General features: G+C 42.3%; 1 protein-coding gene across 1 annotated transcript; it reads right to left on the bottom strand.

The window, feature by feature from the left end:
- Positions 1–15,413: 15,413 nt before the first annotated feature.
- Positions 15,414–17,933, bottom strand: LOC130567522 (uncharacterized). The gene is made up of 3 exons (XM_057355702.1): positions 17,709–17,933; positions 16,001–16,160; positions 15,414–15,511 (listed from the first exon to the last, which is right to left on the bottom strand). The coding sequence occupies exons 1-3, from the start codon at positions 17,904–17,906 to the stop codon at positions 15,414–15,416; spliced, it is 456 nt and encodes a 151-aa protein (XP_057211685.1). The 5' UTR covers positions 17,907–17,933.
- Between the last annotated feature and the right edge of the window lie 1,451 nt (positions 17,934–19,384).

The raw sequence follows: 19,384 nt of genomic DNA on the forward strand, positions 1-19,384 counted from the left end.
AGTACGCAGATCTGACCGTCACCGCACTCCCATTTTCACAACTCTTTGCATTCATTTAAGATTTTATTTTACACCTTGAAGTCTATGGAGGACTAAACCTGCAAAAATTATAAATAAATAATGTATAAATATATAAACGAATAAATGTAATAATATGAAAATAAATAAGGAATGAATGGTTTGATAAAACAAAATAATTCGTTTTAGCTATTATTGATCTTAGCTTTAACTTTTCTTTTCATTTTTTAAATTGATTTATTATTTTTTGTGTCCATTTTTAATTATTTTTATTATTTTATTTTTAGATTATTTTATTTATCATTTCCTTTTATTTTTACATTTATTTATTTATACGTTTATTTTATATATATTATCGCATGTATTATTTCCACTAAATGATAAATGACAAAGTTCTTCAAAATCTGTGCGAGTCAGGGGGTGCTAAGGTGGTGACCAAGTTCCGGTTACAGGTCCTCTGCCAAAGAGGTGCATGAACGACCTCAGCAGATTCGTCGATTCTGAAAGCACAAGACGACTTGATATTAAGATGTCTAATAAACACAGACTTTCTTGTTACATGATTTTGACATTCTTGTTAAGATTGCAAATTATTGGTATGATCGCCCGTAACGGCTGAAGCGAGGTGAAAAAATAAATAAAGCGATTTGACACGGGATTCGTACCCATACAATAAAGCGAGGCAGCGTGTCACTACGGTAACAATCACACTAAGCTATTTCGCAATGCTAGCTGCTGCGGATCTTTGCAATAATATCAAGATGTCACACAACAATATGCAGCTGGATGAATCAAGGGAATATGCCCGTTTTAACTTGTGACCTCTGTGTTATTTATCTCTTATGGAATGTAGTTTACGAGTACCGTTTAGTAACCACGTCTTTTTAGAAGGAATGGTTTCCATTTGATGGCCCCTGTAGTGAAAGAACGATGCTCATTACTACCGTGTTAACTTGTGACTTAAGTTCACTATGTCTCAATTCATTTACATTATGTTACATCATGTTACATTAAATCTTTACGCTTTTTCTAACCGAAAGGCTGCTTATAACTATCACTTTGACAAAGCGTTAGCTTGCGACTTCGGTTTACAAGCTCATCTGTGTAGTTAAACCTTATTACATTTTGTGCTTTATGATTTTCACCAGTTGAACTGTAACACCACCATAGCACCCTCTGACTCGCACAGACTTTGAATGTGCTGCAAAGAGGCTAACAACCGAGGGAGAACTTTGTCATTTATCTCGCCGTCAATCTGTAATAAATCATCAATAAGTGCATCTAATCTGAATGACACACAGTCATTTGATGCATGGTTATCGACTTCATTGGCTAAATGCTGTAACTCTCTAGCTAATTGTGCGCCCGCCATAGTTACTTAACGTTATACACGAAGCAAACGATCAGTGAGTGACGTGACGTTAGTCCAAAACAAGTCAAGAGTAATCGATCAAACGCTTCAATCTACGCTGAACCAATAGTAGGCAAGACCAACCCATCTAATTATCATACAAGACACAGAAAAGTAAGAATAAATTCAAGAATAAATAAATAAAAGTGGAAATAAATACATGCGATAATAAATAAATATAAAAATAAATAAACGTATAAATAAATAAATGTAAAAATAAAAGGAAATGATAAATAAAATAATCTAAAAATAAAAATAATAATAATTAAAAATAATTAAAAATGGACACAAAAAATAATAAATCAATTTAAAAAATGAAAAGAAAAGTTAAAGCTAAGATCAATAATAGCTAAAACGAATTATTTTGTTTTATCAAACCATTCATTCCTTTATTTGTTTTCATATTATTACATTTATTCGTTTATATATTTATTTATTTATACATTTATTTATTTATAATTTTTGCAGGTTTAGTCCTCCATAGAAGTCTGTGCTTAAGAAAATGCAACACAAAACGGGCTTTCTGACATAATCTTGTGTGGTTTTATCCATTCAAGCACGAAAGAGAATTTAACACGGATGCGCTGTCTGACAGAGATTCACCGACGCAGCCTTCAGCCCGTGACTGTTTACACCAGACTGGACCTCTCGTTGCGTTTTGCCGCGTCCCACAGTTTAGAAGCTATCTATCTTCATTGAACGCCTCAAAGCAACTGTTAAAATCGCGCTTAAGTGGTTTAAAAGCCTGTACACGAATAAGAGCGTGATTACATAATGTAACGCTAGACAAAGGATATCAAAACAAACGGATGCTGCGTTAATTGCGATAAATATTTTCTCACGCGTTAATTTTAAAAAATTAATCGCATGCGTTAACGCGTCAACGTTGACAGCCCTAGTTAAAACAAAACCAAAAATGTTTTTACAGCCTGATGCCATATGATATAATAAGTTCAAGAGGGGAATTTTTTCATGAGAGATGCAAGAACTGATGCAATGTTTCTATCTTAAATTGAAAAAAGTGAAATTAAAAATAACAATTCCTATATATTTTTTTGAAATATTGCAGCATTTATCGTAAAAAGCTTTCCAATAGCTTCTCTTATTAAAATTCATGTGCCTTCATAATCTTCAGTTAAAATCTGAAAATGCACTTCCGTCCTGTAGTGTCTAACCATCTTAAATGACGTGAGTTAGACGGCTTGGGCGGAGCATCCGTTAACTCCTCCCCTTCAACTGTCAGTCTGCTCCTAGTCTCGCGTAGCCAGAAGGTCTGGAATTTATCGTCGCTTTCTTTGGCCAAGGCCCACCCAAGAGGCCATTTGACTGACAGGTAAAGCAACCAATCACGTTTCGTTTTGTGCCGCGTCATGTTTCGAGGCGTGGAAATGTCCCCACAGTAACAGATCAGTGTACATTCACAAACGTTTTAAAAGTTAACAGCAACAAAATGATCATATGTTTATGACTTGTTTATGACTGACTTGTTGCCTCGCTGCCTCATGAGGCAATTACTTAGGGGGCAGCGTTTGGGCATGAAGGCAGCTCCGAGAAACACATTCGGACATCCTTCAATTCAATTCTATTTTATTTATATAGCGCTTTTCACAATGTGCATTGTTCCAAAGCAGCTTTACAGGAGAAAATAAGAAAAACTGAAAAACACACAAAAAGGTCAAACACAGCACAGTCAGTGCATGGTGTTTATAGAACAAGCAAGATTATTCTAGTAAATAATATCTAATAAATGCAGTCTCCCGGTGGTTTATTTAGCATATTTTGCATTAAGTGAATGCTTGGCTGAAGAGATGTGTCTTTAATCTAGATTTAAATTGGGAGAGTGTAAATTGGCAAATGAAATTTGCATGCCGGACTCCGCCCCGGACATCCGGGTATAAAAGGGAGACGGCGTGCATCATTCATTCACCTTTTGATCTTCAGAGCCTTCACTAATGAAGTCCAACTCTTGCTACTTAGCAAGTTCTACATTGCCGGTTCTACGACGTGGTGCAGTGGACTGTCCCTTCCTGCAGCGACTTCCCCTGGGCATCTCGGCGGTTCCAGAGGTGTTCGAGCTGCAGACGGTGACTGTGTCTGCATTCTAAAAGAGCTAATTTCTCCAGCGCGGCATGTCCCGCTGTTCTCGTGGGTGCGGTGTCCTCATCGAGGAAGGGGACAAGCACGATGTCTGTGTCAGGTGTTTGGGGGTCCAACACGCTGAGGCAGCCTTCGTGGACTCATCTTGCCCGCACTGCGGGCAGATGGTCATAGAGACGTTGCGGTCACGGGTGGCTGTCTTCTCCCAAGAACCAGCCACCACCTCGCAGGCTTCCCGGGCTGTGACGAGGATGGCTAAGGCCATTCCGTCCACCAAGGTGAGCGGCGAGGGTGATATGGGGGTTTCTGCAAGCGCTAATCCGTCAGCCCAAGGCCTTCGAAGGGAGCCAAGGCCGCCAACAGGCCTTCGAGATCCCGTGCGGCCTCTGCTCCCCAGCAGCCCCGGCCCCCTTCGAAGCCAGCTCCGGTTCCAGCGCTCCCTACCCAGGCGGCACCCCGGAAGAGGGCGTCGAAGGGGAGACCACCACCCCGTCAACAACCTTCTAGGAAGAAGCGTTCCTGACGGGAAGACCCCAGGGAGGTTAATACCATCGGGCCCGTATCCAGCCATGACATCGTTGGACGGTCGATCCGGGACGGTTCCTGCCCCGTTCCTACATCAGCTAGGGGGGCCACGGGGGCCTAGCGCCCACTTTTTCACAAAAAGAGTTTCCTATCTCCCTGGGTGTTCTTCACAGCCGCTCTCACCCTCTGTCAGACGGTGTTCGGCCACTCGACGTTGCGTCTTGGCGAGGCGCAACATCGAATGTATTTTGCAGTCCTCAGCACTCTCAAATCGACGGTGCTGGGGTCTGCATCGCCAGGCAGGCAAGCCAGCAGAGCCAGTCTTCTTCCCGGGGGCCCGCCCCCGGCGAGAGACCCGCACTGCCAGCCATCGAACCACCCCCCGGGGGGTCGATGAAGCAGATCGTTCCCTTAGTCCCCCTGTCACGGTCCCTGGGAGCTTGGCTCGAGCTTCCCACACCGTCACGGTGGCTAAGAAGGACGATCCGTCTCGGCTACGCGATCCAGTTCGCCAGAAACCCGCCCAAGTTTCGGGGCATCCTCGTCACCTCGGTCAGAGGCCGGGATGCTCCCGTACTACGGAGCGAGGTCGCCACCCTTCTGGCGAAGGGTGCGATCGAGTCCGTCCCCTTAGCCGAGATGTCCAAGGGGTTTTACAGCCCTTACTTCATCGTCCCCAAAAAAGGCGGGGGGGTGCGCCCCATCCTAGATCTGCGTACCCTGAACAGACACCTGCACAAGCTGCCGTTCAGGATGCTCACGCAGAAGCGCATCCTGGCATCCGTCAGATGTCAGGATTGGTTCATGGCAATCGACCTGAAGGACGCTTACTTTCATGTCTCGATTCTCCCTCGTCATCGCCCGTTCCTACGGTTCGCTTTCGAGGGTCGGGCATATCAGTACAGAGTCCTCCCCTTCGGTCTGTCTCTGTCTCCACGAGTCTTTACGAAGATCGTGGAGGCCGCCCTCTCTCCCCTCAGGGGGAGAGGTGTGCGGGTACTCAACTATCTCGACGACTGGCTTATCTTGGCTCACTCGCGAGATCTGTTGTGTGCACACAGGGACCTGGTGCTCCGGCACCTAGATCGATTGGGACTACAGGTCAACCGAGAGAAGAGCATGCTCTCCCCTGTGCAGAGCATCCTCTATCTTGGTATGGAACTCAACTCTGTCACCATGACAGCGCGACTGTCCGCAGTACGCGCCCAGTCGGTGTTGAACTGCCTGGATCATTTCACGCAGTCGGCGGTTCCCCTGAAACTATTTCAGAGGCTCCTGGGACACATGGCATCCTCGGCGGCGGTGATACCCCTCGGGTTGATGCACATGAGGCCGCTTCAACACTGGCTCCTGAGTCGAGTTCCTTGGGGAGCGTGGCACACCGGCAGCAGGCAGATGGTGATTACGCCTCGCTGCCGACGCACCCTAACCCCGTGGTCTTCCATGGCCTTCCTTCGGGCAGGGGTACCCCTAGGGCAGGTTACGAGGCATGTCGTGGTGACAACAGACGCCTCCCTGCAGGGTTGGGGTGCAGTGTGCAACGGGCACGCAGTGTCGGGGCTTTGGACGGGCCCCCGCCTGCGCTGGCATATCAATTGCCTAGAGTTGTGGGCTGTGCTACTTGCACTGAAGAGGCTGCAGCCTCTCGTGCAGGGCAAGCACGTGCTGGTCCGGTCGGACAGCACTACTGCAGTAGCGTATATCAATCGTCAGGGTGGCGTTCGCTCACTGCAGTTAACACGACTTGCCCGACGCCTCCTCCGGTGGAGTCAGCAGGTGATCCGCTCCCTGCGTGCCACGTATATCCCAGGCGACCTGAACCAGACAGCCGACGCGCTCTCTCGTCAGTCTACGCCTCGCGGAGAGTGGCGACTCCACCCCCGCGCAGTCCAGCTCATTTGGGTGCAGTTCGGGCAGGCCCAGGTGGACCTGTTTGCCTCCCTCGAAACCACCCATTGCCCGCTTTGGTACTCTCTGACCGAGGGACCCCTCGGCACGGATGCCCTAGCGCACAGCTGGCCGCGGGACAAGCGGAAGTACGCCTTCCCCCCAGTGAGCCTCATTGCACAGACCCTGTGCAAGGTCAGGGAAGAGGAGCATCAAGTGTTACTCGTTGCGCCACACTGGCCCAACCGGACTTGGTTCTCGGAGCTAATGCTCTTGACGACAGCTCCCCCCTGGCCGATTCCCCTGACGAAGGACCTGCTTTCCCAGGGGAAGGGCACGTTATGGCATCCCAGGCCAGACCTCTGGAACCTCCATGTCTGGCCCCTGGACGGGACGAGGAGATCCTGAGTGGTCTGCCCCCGGCGGTGGTAGCTACCATTTCTCAGGCTAGGGCACCTGCCACTAGGCGACTGTACGCCTACAAGTGGCGCCTCTTCTCGACCTGGTGTGCTTCTCGAGGAGAAGACCCACGGAGTTGTGCGATCGGGTCCGTGCTGTCCTTCCTACAAGAGAGACTCGAGACTAACCTCTCCCCCTCCACACTGAAAGTGTAATGGAGCTGCTATTGCCGCTCATCACGACTCAGTTGCTGGTAATCTCTAGGACAGCACAACCTGATCATTTGGTTCCTAAGGGGCTCCGTACCCTCTTGCGACCTTGATGCGAGATGCCGCTCTTTCTCTCCTCATGATGAAGACGGCTCTCCGGATGGAGAGCCTACAAGCATTCTCCGTGTCCACAGATTGCCTAGAACTCGGGCCCGGTGGTGAACTTACAGGCGCTCCCCACTGGGGAGGAAGACCCAACCCTGTCCGTGTTGTGTCCAGTACGCGCGCTGCGCCTCTACTTAGACCGCACACAGAGCTTCAGGATCTCGGATCAGCTCTTTGTCTGTTTCGGAGGTCAGCAACAGGGGAGAGCTGTCTCCAAGCAGAGGTTGGCCCACTGGATTGTGGACGCTGTCAAGGCATCTTACCAATCCCTAAATCACCCGTGTCCCCTAGGAATGAGGGCCCACTCCACTCGGGGTGTTGCCTCCTCTTGGGCTTTGGCACGGGGGGCCTCTCTCACAGACATTTGCAGAGAACTGACGGGTTGGCGCCAACCCTTCCGCGAGGTACGTGTGTCAACCTCCGCGTAGAGCCGGTGTCAGCCCGCGTCCTTCATGGCCACATTTAGGACCGGCAACTGGTAGGGTGTACGCCTGTTCGGTTCTTTTCCCCCTCTCTCGAGTGGGTCAGTATACCGTTTCAGCCTCCATTCTTTCCCCACTGGGCGAAGAACAGGCACTCCATCCATCACTAAGCAAGCACCCTCTGGGGCGGGCTGGGCAGAGCAGCCCTGCCCCTTAGGCCGGGCATATCCGGAGTTATTTCGCTACATAGCTCTAACCGGACCTAGTGCTACCAGACGTTGCAACTCCCCAGTAGGGCAGTTCCGTATGATGTATCCTCATGCTGGTTCCCACCTTGGTAACCCATGACCTCCCCGGGTGGACCTCCACCTCGCGGATTCTCTTCAGCCGCACTTTCTTCCCATGAGTTCTTCCCCATCGGTGAGACCATGTTGGTATCTCCACTAGACTCCTCCCTGCGGTAGGAAGTGGTCTTTGTAGCGCATCCCCCACTTGAGGAAGTAGCGCTTACCCAGTGCCTTACGGTTCCGGGCGGCTTCTCGCTGTTAGAGAAATAAGGCCGCCGCCTGTGAGGCCGAAGGTAGGGGCCTTCCCACCTTTCAAGAAAGCTCTGGGACCCCCTACCTACCCACTGGTAGGTTACATTTTCGCAGTAGCGTTCATGGCTGACATGCCCAGGCCAGTCACCGTCGCTTTGTTGAGATTGTGACAGGGCACAGTGTTATGGCGTTTTCCATTGGAACCCCATCTGTCGGTTCGACACAACGTCGAGAGACCGACAGAAAGGGAACGTCTCGGTTACGTTTGTAACCTCGGTTCCCTGATGGAGGGAATGAAACGTTGTGTCCTCTTGCCACAACACGTGCTGTCCTCTGCAGCAGTCGTGAGAGGTCTCAGGCTACTCAGAACTAAGGTGAATGAATGATGCACGCCGTCTCCCTTTTATACCCGGATGTCCGGGGCGGAGTCCGGCATGCAAATTTCATTTGCCAATTTTCATTGGCCTTTTCTAAGTAGTCGGAAACGATTGGTTCTCAGGGACGAACCCCATCTGTCGGTTCGACACAACGTCTCGTTCCCTCCATCAGGGAACCGAGGTTACAAACGTAACCGAGACGATTTTTAACTTACCTGTTCTCCTGAGATACTCCATCAGGGAACCGAGGTTACAAACGTAACCGAGACGTTCCCTTTCTGTCAGTCTCTCGACGTTGTGTCGAACCGACAGATGGAGTTCCAATGGAAAACGCCATAACACTGTATATGACAATAATGACATACACGAAAAATTCCAGTCAGGTTTTAGACCGCATCATAGTACTGAAACTGCACTCGTTAAAATTACAAACGACCTGCTCATAGCATCAGATAAAGGTAACATCTCACTCCTAGTCCTGCTCGACCTTAGTGCTGCGTTCGATACTGTAGACCATAAAATACTTCTAGATCGCTTACACAATTATACCGGTATTCAGGGACAGGCACTACAATGGTTCAGATCTTACTTATCAGACCGACATCAATTTGTCCATTTAAATGGGGAATCATCAAATCTAACGCAAGTAAATTATGGATTACCTCAGGGGTCGGTTTTAGGACCCTTGCTATTCTCCATATACATGCTGCCCCTTGGAAACATTATTAGAAAACATGGAATTAGCTTCCACTGTTATGCAGATGATACTCAGCTATATATCTCATCAAGACCAGATGATTCCTTCCAACTATCCAAATTGGCAGAGTGCATCGACGATATAAAGCATTGGATGACTTGTAATTTCCTTCTTTTAAATTCTAATAAAACAGAAATATTACTTATCGGACCAAAGACACGTGAGCAGAATATTTCGGATTATAACCTGCAAATTGAAGGCTGCACTGTTACTCCAACAAATACAGTTAAAGACCTAGCGTTATATTAGACAGCAACTCTCAAATGTCACAAAAACAGCCTTCTTCCACCTTAGAAATGTTGCCAAATTATGAAATATTTATGTGTTGCTGACGCAGAGAAGCTTATTCATGCATTTGTGACCTCAAGACTTGACTACTGTAATGCACTGCTTAGTGGTTGTCCTGCAGCATCAATAAACAAACTACAGTTAGTTCAGAATGCAGCTGCCAGAGTTCTAACCAGGTCCAGAAAATACGATCACATAACCCCAATGTTATCAACCCTTCACTGGTTACCCATTAAGTATCGTATTGACTTTAAAGTTCTTTTAATTACTTATAAAGCCTTAAACGGTTTAGCCCCTACCTACATAACAGAGCTTCTACCACACTACAACCCATCACGCTCTCTAAGATCTCAAAACTCCAGACTTTTGATAACACCTAGAATAACTAAATCCACCAAAGGGGGTAGAGCTTTCTCATACGTAGCACCTAAACTCTGGAATAGCCTCCCCGATACTATTCGAGGGTCAGACNTATATGGAGGACTAAACCTGCAAAAATTATAAATAAATAAATGTATAAATAAATAAATATATAAACGAATAAATGTAATAATATGAAAATAAATAAAGGAATGAATGGTTTGATAAAACAAAATAATTCGTTTTAGCTATTATTGATCTTAGCTTTAACTTTTCTTTTCATTTTTTAAATTGATTTATTATTTTTTGTGTCCATTTTTAATTATTTTTTATTATTATTATTTTTATTTTTAGATTATTTTATTTATCATTTCCTTTTATTTTTACATTTATTTATTTATACGTTTATTTATTTTTATATTTATTTATTATCGCTGTTTTTATTTCCACTTTTATTTATTTATTCTTGTATTTATTCTTACTTTTCTGTGTCTTGTATGATAATTAGATGGGTTGGTCTTGCCTACTATTGGTTCAGCGTAGATTGAAGCGTTTGATCGATTACTCTTGACTTGTTTTGGACTAACGTCACGTCACTCACTGATCGTTTGCTTCGTGTATAACGTTAAGTAACTATGGCGGGCGCACAATTAGCTAGAGAGTTACAGCATTTAGCCAATGAAGTCGATAACCATGCATCAAATGACTGTGTGTCATTTAGATTAGGTGCACTTATTGATGTTTATTACAGATTGACGGCGAGATAAATGACAAAGTTCTCCCTCGGTTGTTAGCCTCTTTGCAGCACATTCAAAGTCTGTGCGAGTCAGAGGGTGCTATGGTGGTGTTACAGTTCAACTGGTGAAAATCATAAAGCACAAAATGTAATAAGGTTTAACTACACAGATGAGCTTGTAAACCGAAGTCGCAAGCTAACGCTTTGTCAAAGTGATAGTTATAAGCAGCCTTTCGGTTAGAAAAAGCGTAAAGATTTAATGTAACATGATGTAACATAATGTAAATGAATTGAGACATAGTGAACTTAAGTCACAAGTTAACACGGTAGTAATGAGCATCGTTCTTTCACTACAGGGGCCATCAAATGGAAACCATTCCTTCTAAAAAGACGTGGTTACTAAACGGTACTCGTAAACTACATTCCATAAGAGATAAATAACACAGAGGTCACAAGTTAAAACGGGCATATTCCCTTGATTCATCCAGCTGCATATTGTTGTGTGACATCTTGATATTATTGCAAAGATCCGCAGCACTAGCATTGCGAAATAGCTTAGTGTGATTGTTACCGTAGTGACACGCTGCCTCGCTTTATTGTATGGGTACGAATCCCGTGTCAAATCGCTTTATTTATTTTTTCACCTCGCTTCAGCCGTTACGGGCGATCATACCAATAATTTGCAATCTTAACAAGAATGTCAAAATCATGTAACAAGAAAGTCTGTGTTTATTAGACATCTTAATATCAAGTGCGTGACAGGGAAACACTTCGATCTACAGACCAGGCACTTTTCTTAAAATAACCTCATCTAATGCATGTGATTCACCAGCTCTACAGAGACTGAAAAGCAAAGATGTGTAAATTGCACAGATGTACACTAACACATATGTAGAGTTAATAAATAAAATATCAGTCACATTTTTTGGAGTCAAAGGCTTTGGAAAATTGAATCTAAATACTTTACATGAGGTAAATTAAATTTTATAAACAAATATAAGTTGTGTTCTTGCACATCTTATGAATTTATTTAATGGATGCTCAGCATTGAAAAGAACCCCAAGATCTCTATTAAATGATTATGTTTGGCTTATTTCATTGCTTATTTCTCCTAAAATTCTTTATTTGACACCAATTCTGAAAAATCTGCTTAAACTTTTAGAAAGGGGGAGAAAATACTTTTTATATTAATATATTTTTATGTGTGGCAGACCTGACACTGTCAAAAGAGTAAAATAAGTTATGTAATGTGTGATAAATTGATTTAACCATTATGCTGGACCCTCATCGATCAAAAAGCCAAACAGCATAAAAGTTATTACACTTTGATTACAAAAAGCAAATTTGATCTTTTGGAAAAATTTGCACAAATGTTTTTTTTAAACCATTTGAATTTTGAGTGTCTTAACCTTTTTCCTCATTAAAAATAATAATGTGAGTTATTTAATTTTTTTAAATTCGAAGATTTTTTGTACAATATGAAGAAAAACCTCAAATAAAGCAGTCAGCAAAAGACACTCTTCTGCTCTTAACAGATGTCCACCAGGCAAGCATGTTTTTTAAAAATCCTCAAGGTTTGTTAAAACTTCAAAGATTTATCTGTGGGTGGATAAGAAGAAAGACCCAATGGGTTTATCTATAGAACATCACACAAAAGATGACACTGACACACAGTTTGGCAGGGAGATTTGTGTATGGTGGAGAAATTGAAAGAGAGTCACAAAGGAAGATCAACCATCTGTACAAAACCCTCATTCCCACTTCAGTTCTGTTCACATCATGCCCACCTCCTCTTAGCAGATCCTTTTTGAACCAAGTCAGTACTTTTGACCTTGGTCAAAGCCAAAAGCCTGTCCCTCAATCTCGCTTAGTGGTGTCTAGAAATAAGGCAAGTAAAGCATTTGTCCAAATTCTCCAGGTTGAGCTGCGGAAATTAGTATTTTTTGACCAGCATGAAGGTAAAAATATAAACTTTCCTGTTTTGAAACCACTATAGATTGTGACTGTCATTTAACTACACAGTGATGTCAAATCCATTATATTATTGTTTTTTCCAATGATACTGAACAACCAAGTTTGTTATGATCTTCTAATAATCTTCTCATCATTTACTTTCTCCAAACGCACAGATGTGACTGAGAACAAGAAGCTTTTGCAGGATGTGTTTTGATTCAGTTCTCCACACATTTAACCATCTGGGGGCCCTGTGAATTGAGGGGATTTGATTCCCGAACTAGATTTACCGCAGCACACACTGACTGCACAGACCGCTGGGCTGGGCTCTGTATATCATGTGTAACAGTGGTACAATGGCAGTGTGTGTCTTGCACATGGTGAGTAGAGGAAAGCCACAGTTAAAGCTTTCAAAAATAGACAATGAACAAGCTCGACAGGTTCAAGAAATTGTTGCCATGTAGAATATATGAGTCAGCCTGCAAATACCCCAAAGAAATAAACTTGAGCTGTTACACTAGATCAGTGTTACTCATTGCGCGGCTCGCGAGCCGCAGCTTTAATTCATGGCTCGTATGGCAGTAAATAATATAGTGAAATGATCACGCAGTCAAAATAGATAATTCATAAAAAAACATAAAAAATAAGCGAGACATAACCCATTAGAAAATTCTGTGTCTGCTCTATAACAAATCATTTATATAAAAGTACCAAAAAAAAGCGGAATAAAATATGAAAATATAGTCAAAAAAGATACTGTCTCTCCCGTTACGTCCATTAACGTTACACTGACTGACTGCGCAGCTGCCGGTTTTTGGCGCTCTTTCCAGCTCTTAACACTTGACGTTAGCTACTGCTATTTCCAACATTTCATGCTAGTTAGCTTGTGTTATACACGGACTACAAATGGATCGATTTCTTATCAAACAATGTCGTGCACCAAGTGGACAGCAACAAAGCAATGTGACGGTGACAAAAGAGGGAACTAAAGATTCGGAGCATGCAACAACCGCAAATCAACAGAAAGATGACGGAGACGGAGTTTGTGGCGAGTCAGCACCTGCTAAAAAGAGAAAGGTACGAGTCATACAAGATGAGCATAGAAAATTTCAAGAAAAGTGGACAGATGAATTTTATTTGTTCTCCACGGATCGAACCCTTTGTGTTTACTATGCAAACAAACCCGCTCTGGTTTCAAGCGCAGTAGTAATTGGAGCGCCATTTCCAAATAACGCATCCAAATTTCAATAAAAGTTACCCGCCTGGAAGTGAAATAAGGAAAAGAAAAATAGAACAGCTTTCTTCCTCTCTTTATGGACAAAAAGGCTCATACACGTGACAACTTCTACAGCTGAACGTCCGTGTATCTTTTGGCCATTTGTTTTTCAGTTTGAACTTGAACAAACGGGAGTGAGAAAACGGCGCCATTTTCGTTTTTCGTTCAACAAAAAAAACGGAAAAACGAGAATTCGGCTTTTTTTTCGTTTTCAACTTAACGTTTAAAAAACGAATAAAAAACTTGAAAACTAGTTTCTCACATGTGGCGGTATGAAACGCCCCCTTCCGCTGATTGGCAAATCAAAGGTCAGTAAGCGACGTCTTCGGTTGTCCCTCGGTTCCGAATAAATATCCTCCGCTGCTGTACAGAAAGTATGTTTCATTGCTCACATTAAACAACCGTCCACAAACGTACAGGGCAGATTATAGACTGGACTTTCTTCTGTGCAACCTAGCGCATTTCTATAAATATTTATATCACAAATATTTATGTTCGCATCCGCATCTTTCTAGCTCTCCAGGGTTAAATCTGCGTGGCAAAGCTGCGCGAGACACTGGACCACACGAAGCGGATTCATATACTTATTTTATTTCATTCAAAATTCGCTGTTGGTGGTTGTTGGGTTACACATTTTTTTTCCACAAGTTTGCTTCTGTGTACATTCCATCAAGTGAACCAAGACGAATTCAGAGTTTTGCTGCTGACAAAGCTGCGCAAGACACTGGACAGTACGCAGCGGATACAGTGCAGTGATGTAGTCAAAGTGAAAGTGACCTATTTGTCAGATATGTTGATCAAGGCTCAGTCACTGTGTAGATTCCACAGAAAAAATCATTCAGTGTATGCTAAAGATTCTAGTATTTTATAAAACGTTTTTACTGTGTTATTTACGACTGGCACATGCGAACGATGACAATGAGAGAAATGCTGCAAAAATACAAATTAATTAAGCTATCACGGGGTTATTATTATTATTTTGACGTAAATAAGTCCTCCGCTGCTGTACAGTGGGGATCCTTAAAGTATGTTTAATTTCTCTCATTATAAACAACCGTCCACAAACCGTACAGGGCAGGTTCTAGACTGGACTTTCCTCGTGAAACCTAACGCATTTCATATAATTTTTTATATCACAAATATTAATGTAGTTCGCATCCGCATCTTTCTAGCTCTCCAGGGTTAAATCTGCGTGGCAAGCCGCGCGAGACACTGGACAGCACGAAGCGGATTCATATAGCCTACTTATTTTACTTCATTCAAAATTCGCTGTGTTCCGTTGTAATTTTATTGAGGCTCCGTAAGTCTAAACAATTAGCATTTATTTTTGTTTGAGCTTAAGATGGCTAGATGTATCCCTTTTTCATAAAGGAAAAACTTTCGTTCTAATTGCACATTAAAGCTTGTTGTTCTGCATTTATTAAAAAAAGCGTACGTCTAAATAATAATAATAACCCCGTGATAGCTTAATTAATTTGTATTTTTGTCAGCATTTCTCTCAATTGTCATCGTTCGCATGTGCCAGTCGTAACCCAGAGATAGCACACGTACCTCGCGGAGAGGTCTGCGCGACGTCGTCGTTTTCGTCTGCAAGATGTATATATTAGGGCGTTTGCTCATCTGCAATACCTCGCCGAGACGTCCGCTCCAGCTCTTTAAACGATGTCCACCAGATCTCTTCCAGATGCTTTGTTATTTATAAAGACGGTGAGCCGCTCTTTCACAGATGTGTATCAGATGTTCAGACGTCTGCTAGACCTCTGATATATGTAGCCCAGACATCGTTTTGTTTCTCTAATTATTTTCATAATACACAATCTACACCTATCCTCATGCATGTTAAATTACCGAATATAAATTTCACACTATTCTATAGTTGAAAGTAGAACACACATTCGTTCATTTTAGAAAAAAATTGAATAGCCAAACATAACACGTTATTAACAGAACGTACATTTATAACATATAAACACATCAAACAAACAATTACACGATTATATCCTCCCTGGGGCCAAGCGTAGGAAGTCCTTCACAAACTTTTCCGCCTCTGCCTCAGTGGGGGACAGAAGAACAGGGTTCCTTATAGCGGAAGCTGTGTGTTAGAATAAACATTTACAATAATTGAATTAGAAAGTGAACAAACATATTTCAAGTTATATTAAAAATAAACGTTAATTTTCCATCTGGTACAATCACCCGGAATATAAAGTCACCCGGAAGTATTACCGACGCATTACGCATGGCAGTTCAGACGCGTCAAGCGCTTCCTTCCTGCATGATTCTATCTATACGTAAACCATGTGCTCATGTCGAAACAAGACAGTTCGCGAGGGAAGATTTACTTGAGGTGGGTGCATAACAACTATATTTTAATAATGGTATTGTAGGCCAATGGGTCTGCATAGTTTAGTTAATTTAACAGCCCTAAGCCAACATCTGTTCTGCATTTTCAAGTAGTCCCGAGTACTTTAATTGCTCAGGTGTGTGATTGGGGTAGGAACTAAACTATTCAGATCACGGACCTTCGAGGACCGGATTTCAATAACCCCGCACTAAATGTATGGCGTGTATTGTAGCTTACATATTAAGAGTGCTCCGAAGTTTGTTTTCCCAAGGCCTTTTTTACCTCCCCTTCCACACCAGTTGAGTTGCCGTGCGACGTCAGTGGTGAAAACCTTGAAGCAAATCCTCCACACTGTCTTCTTCATATTGGGGCCACCACTGAGGGATAATCTGTTAACCTTCAACAGGTCAAATTTAAAGTTAAAATTTAGTTGTAATGCTTTTAAAGTCCGTTAGGCTCACCATGCATAATATACAATATTGTAGTATGCAATAAAAGAACATTATTGTGGATTGATTTAAATCTGTATTTAAAATCATAGTGAAATTAAAGATATCAAGGTTATATTTTCACAGATTTTTCAGAACATACTTATACATACATTGTTGTGTGCACTGTGCACAATTATCTTTTATGTGTGCACAGAAAAAAATAAGGCCTTAAAATATGATGTACATTGAACTTCTGAGTAATTACTGTAAGCGTGTTTGTTATGGTCACTTGAACTTTGCAAATGGCACAATGCACAAAGACTTCTTGCACCATTAGCCCATTTAATAGCTCCTTTTATGGTGAAAGCAGACTCCGTAATAATGTGCTAAAATGAATGTGGAAAGAAACCCACTCTTAGTCAAGCGTAAGAAACTTGCTCATGCTAAAGACAAACAGTTTTACACCTTCAATTGTTCGGTCGTTTTTGACAATCACTAAAGAATCACTAAACGTTTGCCATGAATACAGTCTGCTTGTATGCTACACTTATTTCTTTAGATTTATTTTAACATTTTGTTTATATATTGTATAATAAGGCAAAAAAACACCATACTCTGTCATTTTCCCCCATACCTATCCAGACCTGGGAATACTCATTGTATAGGAATGGGACATTTACAGTGTTACAAAAGATCTTGTTGTTTTTTCTGATCATCAAATAATGCTGAAAATATATGATGGTTTACTTTCCACACAGAAAATATTTCGGAATATAACACAAAGGGGTGGTTTCTCAGACAGGGATTATTTTAGGCCAGGACAGTTTAATTAGGAAATGTAAGTGGCTTTAACAAACATGCCTTAATAAAAACATGATTTGTGTGCAGTTTGAGACCACACAAAGGGCACTGATGTATTTTGAGATATGTTAGTGCAAGCTGTTTTCAGTTTGGACAGCTCTTACACTTCTTTTAGTCTAGGACTAGTCTAATCCCTGTCCGGGAAACCACCCCAAAATGTTTTTAACATGGATATTAAGAACCATTATTAATAATAGAGCGCCTGTAGTAAGCATAAGAGACCTCGCTCTGAAACATTGCAAGTCTTAATAGGTCAAATCTTTTAAATCTCTAGTGTTATCTGTTATGCAAAAGTTTGGGCACCCTTGGCTCTTAATACTGTGTGTGGTTACCTGGATGATCTATGACTGTTGTTGTTTTTGTGATGGTTGTTCACAAGTCCTTTTTTTGTTCTGAACAGTTAAACTGAGCACCGTTCTTCAGAAAATTCTCCAGGTCCTGCAGATTTTACAGTTTTCCAGCATCTTTGGCGTATTTGAACCCTTTCCAGAAGTGACTGTATGGTTTTGATAACATGCTTTTTGGTATGATCTCTCTTATTTTGTTAAAATTATTCACATTTTCATAGATTCTGCTAGGAGTGCCCAAACTTTTGCATAACACTGTACATGCACAAACACTGTTTATGTTTTGAAAATGTCAACAATTCTTACCATTCTTTGCATAAATCCCTTTTCTGCAAGTTTTTCCTCTAGCATATCTAGATCAGCAATGCTTGCTAGAGGAAAGACACCACTCTCTTCCTCTTCGGCCACATCCATCTGGGGTAAAGAGAGTCTGTTTCCTGTTATAGACTGCACCAGTGAAGTCAGGTGGTTGATCTTCATGTCCATTTTCTCCAGCTTTTCCATAATTGCCCTTTCTACAGCTGCAATACAGAAGGTAAATTTGGTATGTAGATTTGATGAATAACGATGCATTTTACAGCTCTTTTAAACTGAGAAATACCTACATGTACATTGATTTCGTAAAGGACCCAGGGATGGAATTTCCTGTCTTGCAGCATCTGTAAATATCAATTTACTGTGAGGTTTAAAAGTTTAGATGTATTTTTTCAATTTGTCTTGGTGGATTTTACCAAGAACATGTTAAGTTATTAAGGGTGAAATGTAACACCTTTTCATAAAATGATCCCACCTATGTATATTAATATATTATAAAACTGATCGTTCCTGTCCTTAATTCTGATTGGGCAATAGCTGTGTTTTATTCATGTTAAAGCACAGCTATGACTACTGCACCTAATGATTCTGTGTACCACTGCGCTGCACCATTTGCAATGTAAACGAAACATTCTGTTGCTGTTCAGTCTATCAGGGACTGTTTTTTCCTGCGTAAGGGAGACTAAGTGATTTTACTTCATGCAAGTTGCATTGATGCATATTTTTGTGTATATAGTATTTGTATTGCATGATAAACCGTTTTATAAAAGCAACAAGATACTCGAGGCTAGAGCATAATTGTAATTATACCATGGTCTTTTTGAATACTGGATTCTGACTGGCTGGAAGGTGTGCATTAAAACCCTTTAACAGTCAGTTTGATTACATTTGAAATTTAACTGACAAAATCACTGTCATTTTCACCTGTTTGATCTAAAATTTCACGGTAAACAGCAATAAAAGATTTAACTTGGCAAATGACCATGGTATAAGCGCTTCGCATCGGGTGGTTCTTCGCCTCCACGTCGTGCATTAAAACCCTTTAACGCACGGCTAGCTGTGGATTATCATTTACATAAATTATTTAGATTCAATTTATTGTCATTGCACATGTACATGTACAAGGCAACGAAATGTGACCTCTGCATTTAACCCATCCAGAGAGTAATGAACACACGTACCCCCGGAGCAGTGGGCAGCTATCACTGCAGCGCCCGGGGAGCAAGTAGGGTTAAGGTGCCTTGCTCAAGGGCACCTCAGTTGTTACCCGCCGGCCCTGGGAATCGAACCGGCAACCTTCTGGTCATCAGTCCGACTCTCTAACCATTAGGCCACAACTGCACTTTTGACAAGTTTTTTATTTTATTTTTTAGACTGAATGACTGAAGGGAGTGCCTACACTTGTGTTGTGCATAAACCACGCACTTCAGGTGTGACTCTTTTTTTACAACCTCTTGTACCGTATTGCTTCCTTAACATTTTTTCTGGTAAGAAATGCGCTGGAGTGGAAATTGTTGTTGAAAAGCTATTACTGATATATTTGTGTAACATAAATTACCTTGTGGTCTTTCTTGGTGATCCCCCAAGGGTCTTTGGACAGAAAAGGCGTGGTCTGTTAAAAATAATGTAATATTAATATTTAGGTTAGATCGTGTTGAAGTGTTGTT

Source organism: Triplophysa rosa, linkage group LG16 (assembly GCF_024868665.1).
Source record: "Triplophysa rosa linkage group LG16, Trosa_1v2, whole genome shotgun sequence".
NCBI classification, from domain to species: domain Eukaryota; kingdom Metazoa; phylum Chordata; class Actinopteri; order Cypriniformes; family Nemacheilidae; genus Triplophysa; species Triplophysa rosa.

What these genes read in the sequence shown, in the direction of transcription:
- LOC130567522 (XM_057355702.1), bottom strand. Translation starts at nt 17,906, where the DNA reads ATGGAAAAGCTGGAGAAAATGGACATGAAGATCAACCACCTGACTTCA. An exon ending in AGGGATTTATGCAAAGAATG is followed by an intron (nt 16,161 to 17,708) that starts GTAAGAATTGTT and finishes GACCTGTTGAAG; the next exon opens with GTTAACAGATTATCCCTCAG. An exon ending in CTTCGGAGCACTCTTAATAT is followed by an intron (nt 15,512 to 16,000) that starts GTAAGCTACAAT and finishes TCTAACACACAG; the next exon opens with CTTCCGCTATAAGGAACCCT.